Source organism: Otolemur garnettii, unplaced genomic scaffold, assembly GCF_000181295.1.
Source record: "Otolemur garnettii isolate 467f Iridium unplaced genomic scaffold, OtoGar3 scaffold00039, whole genome shotgun sequence".
NCBI lineage: Eukaryota > Metazoa > Chordata > Mammalia > Primates > Galagidae > Otolemur > Otolemur garnettii.
Genome location: NW_003852434.1, coordinates 2,028,897 through 2,045,896, shown reverse-complemented (window position 1 = coordinate 2,045,896; position 17,000 = coordinate 2,028,897). Strand labels below are relative to the sequence as shown.

Sequence of the window (17,000 nt, the reverse complement as noted above, 5' to 3'; positions counted from 1 at the left end):
AAAAAAAAATAAAATAAAATGAAGATGAGACCAATTGTTTTTTTGCTCATTGTTGCATGTGTGGTTTGAAATAAAAGCTGACAAGATAAAGGAACCACTTATAAAATGAGGAAAACTGTATATGCGTGTGGCAGGGTGAGATGTGGAGTGAGTAGAGTTGGAGAGCGAGGGGAAACCACGGGTTAGGTTGTAGGTACGTTAAAAGTGAGAAATCTGATGGATGTCCAAGTGCAGACACAAACAGGAAGCTGAATATGTGTCAGGAATCCAGTGGGACCCCAAATTCGTGCCAAGACAGTTTTACATATTTTATCTCAAAGGGAAATGATAGTGACGTTGTGGTATTTAATTTCATTTATTCTAGATCGAGAGTCTCCATGCCATGTAAAACTCTTACGTACCCAGAAAGTTGTCTATATTAGTTGTGGAGAAGAACACACAGCAGTTCTCACAAAGGTAAAGGGTTGAGAGTGCTCTGCTTTGTATTGGGAATGAAATGGGAGATTATGATTGCTTGATTATTTTAGAATAGTGAGGGTGTATAACACAGTATTTGTGCTTGAACTTGAATGCTATCTTTAGCTTTTAGCTAGTTTGATTGTTTTCCAAAGGCATAAAAAAAGACTGGATTTTTTTATGTCTGTGTATTCCTTTTTGGTAAACTTATAGGTTCTCTTACTAACATAGTAAAAACAGTTGAGTATAAGTAACTTTAAAATATAGTACAGAATATATATAAAAACAAAACCTATGTTCCTTAAAGTCATTTAAATACATACAGAAAGAAGTAGCAATTTAATTAATGTTTTAAAATTATCAACTTTTTTTGGCTTCTTAATAGTTTTATTAGAATGAAAACTTATTTTCATACTGAGCAAATACTATTCTAAGTTTACTTTAAAAAATGAGTTAGCATTTGTTCAAATACAGCTAGTAAAAATCTGACTTCTGAGGAGTTTATGGAGTGCTTACTTAATTTCTTACATGTGAGTGATCATGTAAAATCATCTCATTTCACCTAAGTCCTTGTTTCTCATTTTTTAATTTTGTCCAACACATCATTGTACTTTTAAATGATTTTTAAAATTTACAGATAGCGCACATTCCTGTGAGCAGAGCTATCTCTGTTCCCTAAGGATGTAGTCTTGAGATCCCTTTTTATTATTTTTCTACTTAATGGATGTACTAAAGAAGTGATTTTGGCTGAGTATCAAATGAGTATGTTCTTGTGTAAGCCATTTTGATAGGAATTTTGAATACACATTTTAGAGGAATATCCTCAAGAGATAAAGTCATATTGTGTTTGTTCCTTGTTAGAATGGTGGTGTGTTTACTTTTGGTGCTGGTTCCTGTGGGCAGCTTGGACATGACTCCATGAATGATGAAGTTAACCCAAGAAGAGTTCTAGAGCTGATGGGTAGTGAAGTAACTCAGATTGCTTGTGGGAGGTGAGAGCTCCTCAGAGCGTCCTGGTGTCAACTACAACCCAGAAATGGATCTTGTCTTTGTAGTGATGGAGAATGTGATCACACCTAGCTACTGTCTTTTTTTTTTCTTTAAGACAGAATCTCATTCTGTTGCCCTGTGTAGAGTGCTGTGACATCATTGTAGCTTACAGCAGCCTCCAACTCTTGGGCTCAAGCAATCCTCTTGCCTTAGTCTCCCAAATGGCTAGGACTGTCACAACACACAGCTGATTTTTCCACTTTTAGTAGAGACAAGGCTGTTCTGGAACTCCTGAGCTCAAGTGATCCTTCTGCCTTGGCCTCCCAGAGTGCTAGGATTAAGACATCTTAATTGCATGCATTCTGATGGTGAAATTTGGAGAAAGATATGAATAGGGTGTTGAAAGGTTTTAGAGCAGAACAACAGAGACGTTAGGCTTCATTGGGACTAGAGTGTCAGGATGTGGGGGTGAGATGAAGAAAAGAAAGTGAGAGAATCCCAAAGAACTTCTTGGAAATTTTGCCTGAGTCTACCATGCTTCTTCCCATTTATCCCAAAAGCCAAATGCAGATCATTCATCTCTTTCTATGACTTGCCATCCTCCCCAAGACCTAGAGTGTCAGAGAAGGGATAGTGTTGTGGAGAGCTGCCACTGTAAAAAGTCGTGTATTGAGATGGAGGAGGCCCTGTGGGGGCAGACGTGGAAGGTAGAGTCAGGGTCTGAGTGTATTTTCACAGCAGTAGAAACTATGCTGATGAGTTCATTTGAATTATTTTTCCACAGACAACACACCCTAGCTTTTGTGCCTTCTTCTGGACTCATCTATGCATTTGGTTGTGGAGCAAGAGGTCAACTCGGAACTGGACACACTTGTAATGTTAAGTGCCCATCTCCTGTCAAGGGTTACTGGGCTGCTCACAGTGGCCAGCTTTCAGCCCGACCTGGTAAGAGTAATCTTTATAGGAATTTAATTTTAGTTTAAATGATGAAAACAATTGTTTATAGAATAGGCGTCTCAGTTTCTTTTGTGCTGGTGTAAAGAAATGCCTGAGGCTGGGTAATTTATAAAGAAAAGAGATCTGTCTGGGCCACAGTTCTGCAGACTGTGTAAGAAGCATAGCACCAGCATCTGCTTCTGGCGGGGGCTTTAGGGGGTTTCTGATGAGGCAGAGGTGAAGGGAGAGCAGGTGTGTCACGTGTGAGAAGGGAGCAAGACAGAGAGGAGGTGGTGCCAGGCCCCTTTAAAGGACCAGCTCTCTAGGGCACTCATAGAACTCATTATCGTGGGGAGGGCACAAGCCATTCATGAGGAATCTGCCCCATGACCCAGACATCCTCCCACGGGGCTCCACATTCAGTCCCAGGATCAAACTTCAACATAAGATTTGGAGGGGCCAAGCATCCAAACCATATCAGTGTCTGTTATTTACCTTGAAGTCGTGCAGAGGGAATGAATGTGAGGACATTTGTAAACATCCTTCAACAAATGTTTGAGTATTTAATGTGTGTGAAGCCCTGTAGTTGAGATCCTAGAGAGTAAGTAAGTATAAGATGTTGTTTGTCCCCAAGGACCTTAGTGGTGGTAGGTGTATAATTTTATTATTATTGCTAATAACGATAGTTGACATTGACTGAATCCTTAACCAAGTTTCATTACAAGGCTAAGCACTCAAAACCACCTAAGAACGAGGGGCTGTTATCTCCATGTTAAAGATGAGGGAATTGAGTTTTAGACATTAAGTAACTTGCCCAAGATCACACAGATTCTGGTGGCAGGATGGGAACCCAGTCTGGCTCATTCTGAAGCCTGTGTACTTTGTCACCTCTACTTTGCTGTTGGTATTTTGTTCATAACGTCATGTCATTTCTTTTTACGCCATTTTTTCCTTCTCTTAAAAGTTAAATTTCCAAATATTTATCCCATTGGAAATCGGAGTAGGTTAGTGGTTACTGTTGAGCAACTGCCTCATCTTGGGATAATAAATCTAGAGGCTGAAATGGAACTAGAGCGTCATTAAAAAGAAGTATAGTTTAATAATTAATTTTGATTTAAAAATCTGTGAGGTGACACACTTACAGCTTGATTAGGATTTTTTTTTTTTAAACTAACAATTATAGGTTCCCTAGTGGATTATAAGAAACTTCAGGGATGCACTCTTCCTCTTTGCAAACCTAGCATATAGCACAGGACCTGGCATGAACATGTCACTCAGTAAATATTAATGGGTGAGTATATGAGTATCAGAAAATGTCGTGGCACTTAAAATAGAAAATAAACAAGATTTTGTTTTGGTGATGTTCCCAAAAGCAAAAGAAGAGCTTGCTGTTCTCTTATCTGTCATTTGCAAATTTTCTTTTCTCCAGGGCTTTGTACTCACAGGTGGAATACATGTGTTTAAGAAAAACACCAATTTAAGAAACTCAAGTGTTTTGTAGGTCAATTTGAAACCACAAGTTTTTGTTTTTTGGAGATGAGGTCTTGCTCTATCACCCGGGCTGGAGCTCAGGGATGTGATCATAGCTCACTGCAGCCTCAATCTACTGGGCACAAGTGATAATCCTACTTCAGTCTTCTGAGTAGCACCATCATGCTGGCTAATTCTTCTTATGTTTTGTAGAGATGGGGGTGTCACTATGTTGCCCAGGCCAGTCTTAAACTTCTGGCCTCAAGCAATCCCCCAGTCTTGGCCTCCCAAAGTGCTATGACTACAGGCCTGAGCAACCATGATTGGTCTGAAGTCACAAATGTTTGATGTTGAATTATAACCTGACTTATGTGGTCCTACATCTGTGCTTGGTTATTTGCCAAAATGATTTTATAACATGAGTAGGTAAATGACAATTTATTATGTACATGCTGTGGTTTTAGGAACCTTCATGGTAATATGGGAACACAGAGGAAGGCATCGAGGAGTATTCCAGTTAGAGGGAATTTGAGTGTGCTGACGGGGGAGTTGGAGTTAGCCATGTAGAGGGCTGAGAGGGAGTGGGTAGTGGTGGGTGGCACAGAGGAGCATGATTCTGGGAGCGTCATTCAAATCATGCTCTAAGAAGTGCCATTTGTGGAGAATACAGGGTGTGGGAGAAGGGAGAGGCACAGAGATAAAGAATAGCACGGCCTATTAGAAATAAAGGCACTTAGGAGCCTGGTGTGGTGGTGCACACCTGTGGCCCCAGACACTTGGGAGGCCAAGGTGTGAGGATGACTTGAGCCAAGGAGTTCGAGTCCAGCCTGGGAAACATAGCAAGACCCCGTCTCTTTAAACAAGAGAAAAAGGCAATTTAGTGGCTTGAGAGTGTCAGCGTGGACACGGTGTGATGGGAGGTAAAGCAAGGAGCAGGACGCAAGATCCTCAGACTGCAAAGCTGCTCCTGAAGGGCCCAGGGCCCACTGCACTGAGATGTGGAGTTATTTGTCAGCCATGGTACCGTTTCTGAATAGTGCTTGTTTTTTATTTCAGGTCAATGGCATGACAGAGTTATTATGGTATGAAAAATAGAAACGAGGTCAGGATTAGCTGGCGGTAGGGAGGGAGTAGAGGTGGACGCAGAGTGGAGGATAGCATTCTGTAAATTTTTGTTTAATGGAAAGTAGAAACAGTCCTGGGCAGACAGCCTGGAGAGAAGGTTTCCCATTTCTTGGACATAATTAAAATGGGTAAGAAACTACTCTGAAATATATTTTAGAATATTAGAAAAGAGAATCAAAGAGAAACTTCAATTATTGAAACTGTGTTGTTGGAATTTTTTGACAGATCGCTTTAAATATCATATTGTTAAGCAGATCTTCTCTGGAGGAGACCAAACTTTTGTACTTTGCTCCAAATATGAGGTAAAATTTTCTTGACTATTACTTCGGGGGTGGAATAATGGTGAAGCAGTTTTTCTTTTAATAAATAATTGTATGATACCAGTGCTACTCTTTGTTTCTACCAGTTTTATCTTATTAAAATAAGGAAACTGAATCTGGAAGTATTTATCTCCATTGTTCTCCCATGAAGTGCCAGTAATTTTCCTGGTATTATAGAGTTCTAATTCATACTTTAAAATTATTCATTTATATCCATCTTTGTTCCAAAAGAAATTTAGGGAAGCCTGGGAGTTTGTGTTTACTTTGGTGTTACTGGACTGTTCATTTCTCTCCTTCCCTGTTAAAAGTAGCTTAAGTAGTTGGGAACTTGGTGGGTTTCTTTGATGTGATTGAATGTATGATATGTATAAAAGAGATATCACAATTTTCAGATATCTTTTATTATAACCTGCTTATGACATCACACCAAAATTTCCCTCCTGTCGTCTCCTGCGTTACAGTAGTGGACAAGCCAGAAAGAACAATGTTGCAGTGTCTTTCCAATTTAAGGGAGAGCATAGATCTAGGTATCTGTGATAGGGCTTGAATTCATTCCATTCTTCCTGGTTGGGGGAAACCAGCCTGAAGAAATCTCCCCAGATTTGTTTTCAGCCGCCACGCCCCCCTGTTCTGCACTTCTCTTCCCCTTCCCCAGCATTCCTGCTGGCGTGAGGTCCAGCTACCTATGGTGCTTTGATCCTTACTGCCTTCTGGATGATAAAGGGATCAGAATGGGTTGGGAAGAAAATGAGAAACTGTGGAAACAAGGGCCCTGGCAGTCCTAGAAACTCTCCCCATGAGTCTGATGCTTTACCATCTTTACACACACAGAGTTCTTGTCCGCTAGTGGCTACAATTCTGTGATTCTGGCAGAAAAGGTACTGGTGAAGGCCAGGCTGCAGGTTGGACAGCGGAAACTGACCAGGAGCTGTCTGCCAGGCCCGGTGCCTGAAGATAGCAGTGCAGTGCTGCCACCTGCGGTGACTTGCAGCTGCTGCCTTAGACTATTCCAGACCCAGCTTCAGAGGTCACAGAGATCTGAGGGAAGCTACTTTTTCAAGTTGCCAATAAAGTGAAATATGAAAAGCACTGAGTTTCTGTAGGATAATAACTTTCTGTCTGCAAGTAGTAGGGTTTTAAGTATTCATTTCCTTAAGAAACTGACTCACATAATATCATCCAATTATGTTGAATTTCCTGTGCAATTGAACACAAAATTTTGTTTCCTTTATTTTTTTTAATTTTTTTAATTTTTTAGACACAGAGTCTCACCTTATCACCCTCAGTAGAGTGTTGTGGCATCACCGCTGACCGCAACCTCCAGCTCTTGGGCTTAGGCAATTCTCTTGCCTCAGCCTCCAGAGTAGCTGGGACTACAGGCGCCCGCCACAACCCCTGGCAATTTTTTTTGTTGTTGCAGTTTGGCCAGGGCCAGACTTGCACCTGCCATCCTCAGTATATGGGGCCAGCGCCCTACCCCCTGAGCCACAGGCGCCACCCCTGTTTCCTTTATTTTATAATCACAGTACCTGATAGATGTAGCTGAATTTTAAATTCATTGTATGTAACGCTGTTGGGCCTGGAGAACAGCCCCTCAGTGAGGAGGAAGTGAAGTGGCACAGAAGGACAGTTAAACAACCGGTCAGAGAGATGTGCATGAAAAATATCGAAAAACAAAGAGCTAAAAATGTAATATTACTTAGAAAAGTAGAAAAGTATTGCTCTTTGTTTTTTGGCTGAGGCCGGGTTTCAACCCATCACCTCCCAAACGTGGGGCTGGCACCCTACTCCTTGAGCCACAGGTGCTGCCCAAAAGTATTGCTCTTTTTAAAACTGAAGTCTTCATATTTACTTGAACTGTTAACCACAGATATTTGCTTAGAGTTTAGATACAAGGACCAGTCAAATCAGTGCTTACTGTTGCCCTGCCACTTAAGGAACCAAGGGAAAGCACCTGTGTATTCACAGCCTCATTTCCATAAAATGCTGACTCATTCATTATTACCAGGCTTGCCTGTGGAAGAGGGAGGGGAGGAGTTTAACTCGGAGACATTTGATTCTAGGCTTGGGAATTTAGTGAATGGAAACCATAGCCTCTCCTTTGCCTTTCATTTTGTTCCTTGGATAGAACTGAAAAGGAAATGTGAATGGGATTGTTAGAATTGTGCGTGTCTGTCTGTCTCAAAAAGTCCACGATGTGACATCATTCTTTTTTTCCTAAAACAATGATTCTTAACGTTGCCTGCTCACTGGAATCATCTGGGTGCTTTAAAAAAATACAGATGCCTCAAGATTCTGATTTAATTAGTCTGGAGTGTGACCTGGCGATCAGGATTTTTGAAAGCTCCCCTGGTGATTCAAAATCCAGCTGAAGTTGAAAAACATGACCTAAGCAGTTTTTTCTTTCTGGCCTGTATACAGTAAGGCATGGAAAAATGATTTCTTGGTTTTTTAATGGTGCTGAGATTATACTTCACCCAAGGTATCTGCAATGAGAAAATCGCACCAAGTCCAGGGGTGGGCAACCCTTTCATATGGGAAGGCTGCATTAATTTAACTGTAATCCAATAAAGCCACCTTCAAGAAACTTCAACTACACTTAAAAATGTACATTGTTCTGTAAACATCTAATTACTATATAGTTAATAATTTCAGAAAAATGAAAATTATTTGTTAATTTTAAAGTAAACCTTTTAAAGATTTTGTGTCTGCTTTCTGTTGGAAAGCTTTTGGGTATTTGGTTGCAGCATGGAGGTCCATAGTTTTAGTTGATCCCCGAGGTGGATATCAGTCATTTGTGACATTACGGGCATCTTGATTTGCGTTAGGTAGGAGAATGCAGATTCATAGCAATACGAGGTTGAAAAGCAAGAAAGCAAGAATTTTGGGGGGCGTGTTGCTGAAGGTATGCATATTCTATTGCATTTTTCCATATTTCATCTGGATCTTTCATAGCATCAAACGATGACTTTAAAATGCTCGCTCCTGAGAGTTCAATCAGTTCCACCTGTAGTTCTTTAGGTGCCTTGGTGATACCAGCTAAGTGATGCTGAAAAGCTAACGTGAGTGTGACGTCATGATTCTCAAAGTTACATTCATTGAATTCTCCAATTAATTCATCTGTTACAGCTTCATATTGTTCAAATGATTCATTTACATTCTCCTGCTCATCAGTGACCTTTGCCAACTGGAGAAAATGCTCATCTGAAATTTCCTTTTGAAGAAATGTTTCAGAAAAAGATAACTTTTTTTGAAATGCTTGGATTTTTGGGGTCACATATCTTCTATTTGCTTGTTTTGCCTTGCAAAGAACTATTCAAGTCATTTTGATTTGACATATCACACAGAAATGCTGCATTCCCAGAGAAATCTTTTTTCAATAATTCACATCTCTGATTCTGTTCTTCATAAAGTTTAACTATCTATTCTTATAGTGATACAATTTTGGCTAACAGCTGTCCCTGTGATAGCCAGCACACTTCAGAATGATATTGCAAATCCACTCTGAATACCTCATCTTTCTACTTTAGCATGCTAAGAAACTGACCATGCCGTGCTGCATTTGCAGGAATGTAGTTAGCAATACATGTTGCAAAGTGTCGGGTAAAATGGCATTAGCATGGAGATTTTGCTGATGCGAGATACAACAAAAAATACCTGTTTAAAATCTATGTAATAAACCCTTCATGTTTTCCTGTCATGGAAAGTGTAATGTCTGTACATACACTCAACTAAATTTACCATATTCAGTCCAATTTCACATTTATGTTGAAAGTTGTTGAAGACATCTATTCCTTTGTTCTGTTCACAGAGTGCCCGAAGAGAATAACTCTTCATAGCAAAGACAATCTCATTCTGACCTTAATGAGGTGTAAAGCCTGCACCGAGTCAGTAGTATCAGTTGATTCATCCAAAGCAGTTGGATAATACGCATTTTCCTTTTGAAGTATTACATGAAGTTATTCTGTTAGGTTGGAAGGCTCATTCATGGTGCTCATTAGTTATGGTTCTCTTTGAAAGAGGCAGTTTTTGTACTATGAGACGTTATTGAAGTCTGTAATCATTCTACAGCTTGGATGATGCATTCTCTCCCGATTTCTACATCCCTGAATGGCTTCTCTTTTTTCCCAATTATATAGGGTATCTTATAAGTTGCTTCAGTGGCATTATTTCCAGGTCTTATTTCTGCTTGAAAGAATTGTCTTTGCTTTGCTTTTCATCTTTTAATTTCTGCAGTACAGCCTTTCCCACCCCTCTAATTTAAAATATTTGTGGTCCTTAGAGCGTTACAGTGCTGATGAGCATTGGATTTCTTTGATGTTGATATTTCAGTATCACAAACCAAGCAAATCACCTTCTCTTTAGCAGAAACAAGGTAATATTGCTATTCCCAATCCTCATTAAAACATCTGGTTTCCTGCTGGGCTCAGTGGCTCACCCCTGTGGTAATCCTAGCACACTGGGAGGCCAAGGTGGAGGATCCCTTGAACTCAGGAGTTTGAGACCAGCTTGAACAAGAGCAAGACCCCATCTCTCCATAAAGGAGAAAAATTAGCCTGTTATTGTGGGCTCACGCTTGCAGTTCCAGCTACTCAGGAGTTTAAGGCTGCTGTAAGCTAGGCTGACACTACGGCACTCTAGCCTGGGACAACAGAGTAAGACTCTGCCTCAGAAAAAAAAAAAAATCCATTTTCTTTCTTTTGTGTTCTCTTGGTCTTTCTTGACATGATGGGCTATTAAATAGACAATTAAAAAATATGGTTGAGCTGTGCAACTATTCACAAATACCACTTCAAACAGAAACAGTGCTCCGTTGTCAAAAGCTGATGATGGATGGACTGTCGTACTCAACTCTCATAAGTTCTCACCAGCCAGGCTCGTGGGGTAGTGGCATGAGGTGGGAGAAGTTAGAACTAAATCTCAAGCTTAATGTAGCTGTCAATTTAGCCCCTATGGTTTACTAATGTTCTAATTGTGCCTATCAATCTGGGAAGATTATTTTCACTGAAATTGATTTTATTCTTTGGTATTTGAAATACAAATCAACTTGCAGTTAGGAATGGAGGCTATTACAGATCATGGGTGTATGTACCTGTTCCAGGTTACATGCAAATTCAACTTAAGAACCAACTTACAGAACCCATCTTATTTCCTGCCTGTATTAACAAAGATAAAAGGATTTGCTCTGTAAAATTTGGATTTAGTCAAAAGGCCACACTTAAGGACCTAAAAGGCCACAAGTGGCTTGAAGCTGTAGGTTTCCACTTGGGTCCAAGTCTACATTTTATTGTAAGTTTGTGTTAGAATTGATGCTCAGTGGTCCATTTGAATGGGGGGAAATAATTAAAATTTACATAACAGTAGTGGTTTGAAAGGGAAGGTGGAAAGAGGCAACCTTTATGCGCTCAAGTGTCCATTTGGTTTACAAGTTCCCTCTATGTAATTCATAGTGATTTTTATTCTCTTAATTGATGTCTGTGAGCATTTTAGTAGAAGAGTTATCAAGAACCAGATGATTGGTGGTGCCTGTGACTCAAAGGAGTAGGGCACTGGCCCCATATACCAGAGGTGGCAGGTTCAAATCTGGCTTGGCCAAAAACTGCAAAAAAAAAAAAAAAAAAAAAACCCAGATGATCAGAAACTTTGTCAAACACTTCTGACTTATTACATGCTCACTTTCTCTCTGTAATGATGTCACAAATTACAGCTATGGGGAAGTAACCAAGACAATTTACTTTGAAAGTTGTGTTTTTATATGTAGGTAAAAAGGAAGAAAAAACCGATCATCTTATGAGTTGGTAGATGAATGCTTTAATACTATGTTTTTCCTCTTTGATGAGAAGTATAAAGCACTGTCAACTTTTTCTTAGTTCTAGATCAAGAACAAGATTTAGGTAAAATGCGTTAAAGAAAGCCATTTTTTGAAAATGAAAGTGCTTATGTTGTTTTTTAAATCTTACTGAATAGAGGATACATAGTGCTGGGCAGCATTTGAATTTTCAAAGCCATTATTGATGTCCTTTTTGGCATGTTTCTTTCAGATTACTAGCTATATACGTGAAGTAAGAAATTAAAAGGCATTAAGTTTTCATAGGTTATTTGTAATATAGCTCATAGCTAAACTCTGACTCTTTTTTAGTACATTTTTGTTGCGGTTTGGTGAACAATTATTGCAAATAAATACCTTAAAAACCTTGATATTACGATGTTTGAAAGCAAAGGAGAAAGAAATCTGAAACAGTCATGTCGAGTTGGTTTCTCTGAAAGAACATCTACTGAAGGATTAGTGAGGCGAGACTGAGCAGAGGGGACGTTGAAGTATAAATCATTTGTGAGAGAGCCTCAGACAGCACCCTGGGGAGCTCTGAGGTTGGGATGGCCTTTCAGGGGCTTGGGCCTGTGTACCAGACCTGGACCAGCCACTGGACGCGAGAGGGGAAGCAGTAGCCATGGGTAAGCACTGGACAGCAGCCCAGCTGAGTTGTCAGGAGCCTACATCATCCGGCAGCTGGAGGAATGAGTGGCTCCATTCTGAGGTGCGGGAGGGATCTGGGCATCACTCCACAGCATTTTTCATAAATGGAACACAAAATGGAGAAGGGGGGGCAGGGAGAGGAGAAAAGAGCCATACTACATAATTTACCTTTTTTACTGTTATATTTAATTCTCCAGAATTATTCTCCTGCTGTTGACTTCAGGACTATGAACCAAGCACATTATACCAGTTTAATCAATGATGAAACCATAGCAGTCTGGAGGCAAAAACTCTCAGAACACAACAACGCGAATACAATCAAGTACGTGGTTGCTTGTCTTTGTTTATTTTTCCCAAAGTAGTTGGAACTTTCTAACCTAGTGATTTTCCTTACTTCTATATGGATGTTTTGAATACATTTTAGGGAACCCTAGTGTTCAACTATTTCAAAGTTGATCCACTTAGCCCCAAATGGCATTGTTCCTAAGTCTTAGACAGTGTATTACTCAACCTGTCTTGTGCAGTGTAAGGCCTTAAAGATCCTGACTGACGGAAGCCCCAGTTGAACTTTCTGCTAAGAGAGGGCAGTGTCACTGTTGTGTAACCCTAATAGATTTCTTCATACGCATGCTCCAAAGCATCCTAAATCCAAGGTGGCTATTACCTTTTCAGAATAATTTCTAACATTTTCCCATTCAAAGTGATTGAAGTGGTAATTTACATTCATGTAGAGGAAAAGAAAATACTGTAAATATGATTGAGATCTTTTATCGGTTATTCTTTTTTTTTTTTTGGTTGGGGCCAGGTTTGAACCTGCCACCTCCAGTATATGGGACTGGCACCCTACTCCTTTGAGCCACAGGTGCCACCTTATCACAGTTATTCTTAAGAATTTTGCACATTTTTACACATTTTCATTGGCTTTACTCAGCATTCTACTTTTTTCGGAAGAGTTTAATTCTTGCAAATGACTAAATCAAGCTCCGTGTACTAAGCAGTGGTCCTTCCCAGAAATGTGCATAATAGTTCCTGCTTCGTGGCATAGTTGTAATGGGGCAAACGACCAAGACCCTAAACTTTGAGGTACTTCCAGCAGTACTTTTTGATCAAGGGATCATCAGGAATGCCCTGGAGTAGTTCCATGCCAGTCCTTGGAATCCCTCTGACCTTAGGTGGCTGTGCCAAGGAGTTCAGGCTAGGAGGGTTGCAGGGAAAAGGGGAACAGGGCTAGCTTAGGGGCCAGCAAGGGGAACTAACTGTAGACACTTTACCTTTGTTATTTATAAAATGAAAAGATGGAAGAAATGGGCTCTAAAGATCTTTCCTGATCCAAATTGCATGATTAATAGACGTTAATGTAATTCTCTCCCTAGCCTTGTATTTTTTTCCTTTCCTTTTCCTTATATTAAATAACAGTGTCCCTGATGTGTAATTTTACTTTGAATCATGTCCCATAGTCTGTATGATCTAGGTAATAGGAATAAGCACTCATTTTACTTAATTTTAGTTTCTTTCTCAGATGGCCAACAAAAGGGAAGGAAGTGGTTATTTAGTTATTAATTTGCAAAGATAATTTCTGTGTCTGGGAACTAATAGCTCAGCATCTCTTTTTTGGTTTTATTCTGTGTTATGTTTGAAGGTGAGGTTGGGAATGTCTTAGATGGTTGGTAGTAGAGGAATATTCAGGAACATTAACAGGGCAACGGAAAATGTATGTTTTCTAAAGCTTCATTTGGGTAAGAAAGAGCTGCTATTAATGAGGTCCTGGAATAGATGACGACTAATCTATTGCTGCTGCTTACATAACCATTTATTTGTAATTATTAAAGGCTTCCCTCCCTCCTTTTTTTTTTTTTTTTTTTTTGAGCAGTGGTGTTGTTCAGATATTATCTTCTGCAGCCTGTTGGAATGGAAGTTTTCTTGAAAAAAAGTAAGTGACTTGGAGACTTAAAAAACCCACATGTGTGCCTGTAGCCTTAGCAACTCAGGACCTGAGACAGGAGGATCACTTAAGACCAGAAGTTTGAGATGGTGTGGGGTCAGGCAGTTAAGTTCATGAACTCATCCTAGAAAAAGTGCTATATACCTTATTGCTGAATATCATTATGGTCACCTGGTGGCCAAGGGGAGTACTTTGAAGGTGACGATAGTGATATTCAAACAATGAAATGGCTGGCAGAGGAGCAGATTGCCAAAGACAGCGACTATATCTCAGAAAGGATCGGTGTAATCAGAGTGACTTTTGGGGTATTCTAAAATGTTATACCCATCATGTGTATTTGTTCTTAAACTTATAATGCTTTAAATAATCTTTTGGTTTGTTTGATTACTTTCCCATTGTTTCTTCTTTTCTCAAAAGGAGTGAACTTAGGGAGAAGTTCCAAAGAGGCTCTAGGAGCTCCTCGGAACAGGTCCCGCCCACCTCATCAGGAAGTTATCTTTGAGGCTGAACTCCCGGGTGGTAAACAGAATGTTTCTTAGCTGGGCCTTATCCTTTCTACAATTATCTTCCTCAGGAACTTGCTGTAGCAGAAAGGTCTTGTCGTGGATTTGGATCTTAGGTGATCTCAAGTCCTGATCATCTCTCACTTTTTCTGCCTGGGACAAGGCTGATGAGATCTCAAGATGAATTTAGTTTTGTGTGTGAATCCTCCCCTCACGCCTTGATCCCTGTGTTAGTGAGGGTCTTTAGAAAAATAGAACAAATAGAATATGCATGTACATGAGTTTTATATGTATAGTCATCAATATTCATGAGGTGATCGTAGTGATATCCAGCAATGTCAGGTATGCAGTACTTTTTCTAGGATGAGTTCATGAATGTAATGTGAACTCATGTATATACCTATTCATACACATAGAAAAAGTGCTGCAGACCTCACATTCCTGAATATCACTATGATCACCTGCAAAGGACTCCCCTGTGGCCATGTGGTGACCATAGTGACTGAGATACGTACCACTTTCTCTAGAATGAGTTTGTGAACTTAATTGTCCGACCTCTTATGATGACAGCTCTGATGGCTATTCCTGGAAAAAAGTTCCAAAATTGCTTTGAAGGGTGGGCTAGGTGCTGGTACTGATGCAGAGCTTCCCCAGGGGAGTAGCTTGAAGGTGACCATAGAGATGTTTAGCAGTGAGGCATGTAGCAGTTTTTCTAGATGAGTTTGCAAACTTAATTGTCCAGTCTCATATGCACACACATAATGTACACACAGGGAAGGAGAGCAGATTTTCATGGGAATTGGCTCACTTGATTGTGGAGGCTGAGAGTTCCTGCAATAGGCCATCTGCACGCTGGAAAACCAGGGAAGCTGGTAGCATGGCAAAGTCCAGGTCCCAAGATCTAAGAATCAGGGGGCTTATTCTTATTGCAGGTGGTGTAATCTCAGTCTGAGGCTGAAGGCCTGAGGACCAGGAGGGCCACTGGTGCAAGCCTTGGAGCCCAAAGGCCAGAGAACCTGGAATTCTGATATACAGGGGTAGGAGAAGAGTATACCAGCTCTAGAAAAGAGGGAGAGACAATTCACCTTTCCTCTGCTATTGTATGGGTCCTTAAGCTGATTGGATGGTGCCTACCCACATTGGATGAGGGCAGAACTTCCATAGTCCACCAATTGAAATGCTAACCACTTCCAGAAAACTCTCAAACACATACCAACAAATAGTGCTTGATAAGTTATTTGGGTATCTTAATCCAGTCCAGCTAACAATTAAAATTTACTATCACATGGCTCAGCGCCCATAGCTCAGTGAGTAGGGTGCCAGCTACATACACTGAGGCTAGTGGGTTCGAGCCTGGCTCAGGCCTGCTAATCAGCAATGACAGCTGCAACCAAAGAAATAGCGGGGCATTGTGGCAGGCACCTATTGTCCCAGCTACTTGGGAGGCCAAGGCAAGAGAATCGCTTAAGCCCAAGAGTTTGCTGTGAGCTGTGATGCCACAGCACTCTACTGAGGGTGACATAGTGAGACTCTGTCTCAAAAAAAAAAAAAGAAAAAAATTCACTATCACACGCTTCCCTGAAATGTGCCCCTAGTTGGGTTGCAATGGTCACTTCGGAAACTCTGTTCAGTTACTATTAGAGATTACAAAGTCATTTATTTGTATCTTTAAGAAAGCTGGAATGAACTCAATTCATTTCATATTTAGTAATTAGCTTTTTCCTCTGGGGAAGATAAATGAATTTACTGATTAGCTGATGTCGGTCTTCTAGAACATTGGTTGTCAACCAGGGTCATTTTGCTCCTCAAAGGACATTTGGCAATGTCTGGCGACCTATCTGGTTGTTACCCTGAGGAGGGTATACTACTGGCATCCAGTAGGCAGAGGCCTGAGGTGCTGATAAACACCCCACGGTCCCACCTGCCTAACAAAGTCAATAGCATCAAGGTTGAGAAATTCTGCTCCAGAAGGACTGCAGTTATGAAGGTTGGAAATGGATTTGGCCAGGCTTGTTTGGTTGTTCATCCTTAGTACCATGGATTCCATAGAATGTAGGTAAAGCATTTTTTTTTTTTCTGAGACAGAGCCTCAAGCTATCCCCCTGGGTAGAGTACTGTGGCATCACAGCTCACAGCAGCCTCCAACTCCTGGGCTCAAGCGAGTCTCCTGCCTCAGCCTCTCAAGTAGCTGGGACTATAGGCACCTGTCACAATGCCCAGCTATTTTTTTTTTTGGTTGCAGCCGTCTTTGTTGTTTTTGGCGGGCCTGGGCTGGATTCGAACCCACCACCTTAGGTGTATGTGGCTGGCACCTTAGCTCCTTGAGCTACAGGCGCTGAGCCGGTAAAGCATTTTTTTAAACTGTGCTATTTGGGTCTACTCCTCCAGCTTATATAAGAGGTATCATAGGAAACTAATCAAAATGAAAACCGGTTTTACAAAACAATAAACACGTATAGATAAATGTGCATTTTTTATTAATAGCATAGAAAGAAGCGTGTGGAGGGTTACATATGGAAAACCAGAATTCATTTCTATGTAGTGGGAAGATTTATTTTTAGAACAATAACAATAACAAAAGACCCAACAAAGTATAAGCAACTCCGCTTCATTTGACCATTTGGGTTCTAATAAATGTACTATGTAATTATGATTTTTTTTATTGTTAGAAACTCCATGTTTTCATAAATTATAACATTGCTGTCTGAAGATGTTAAAATTGTCCATATGTGGCCATTACTCATAAACAGCCTGTTTTGTAAATAGGTAGCTCTTTTGTAAAC

At 40.4% G+C, this 17,000-nt stretch overlaps 1 protein-coding gene across 2 annotated transcripts in view; it reads left to right on the top strand.

The window, feature by feature from the left end:
• The window catches only part of HERC3 (HECT and RLD domain containing E3 ubiquitin protein ligase 3), a 120,489-nt gene that overhangs the window by 49,614 nt on the left and 53,875 nt on the right, over window positions 1-17,000 (top strand). For both annotated transcript variants that reach the window (XM_023513354.1, XM_003790017.3), the window contains 6 exons: window positions 365-456; window positions 1,318-1,448; window positions 2,231-2,391; window positions 5,203-5,279; window positions 11,970-12,094; window positions 13,643-13,702. In XM_023513354.1, coding sequence (XP_023369122.1) covers window positions 365-456; window positions 1,318-1,448; window positions 2,231-2,391; window positions 5,203-5,279; window positions 11,970-12,094; window positions 13,643-13,702 — 646 coding nt within the window. The remainder of the gene's footprint in view (window positions 1-364; window positions 457-1,317; window positions 1,449-2,230; window positions 2,392-5,202; window positions 5,280-11,969; window positions 12,095-13,642; window positions 13,703-17,000) is intronic.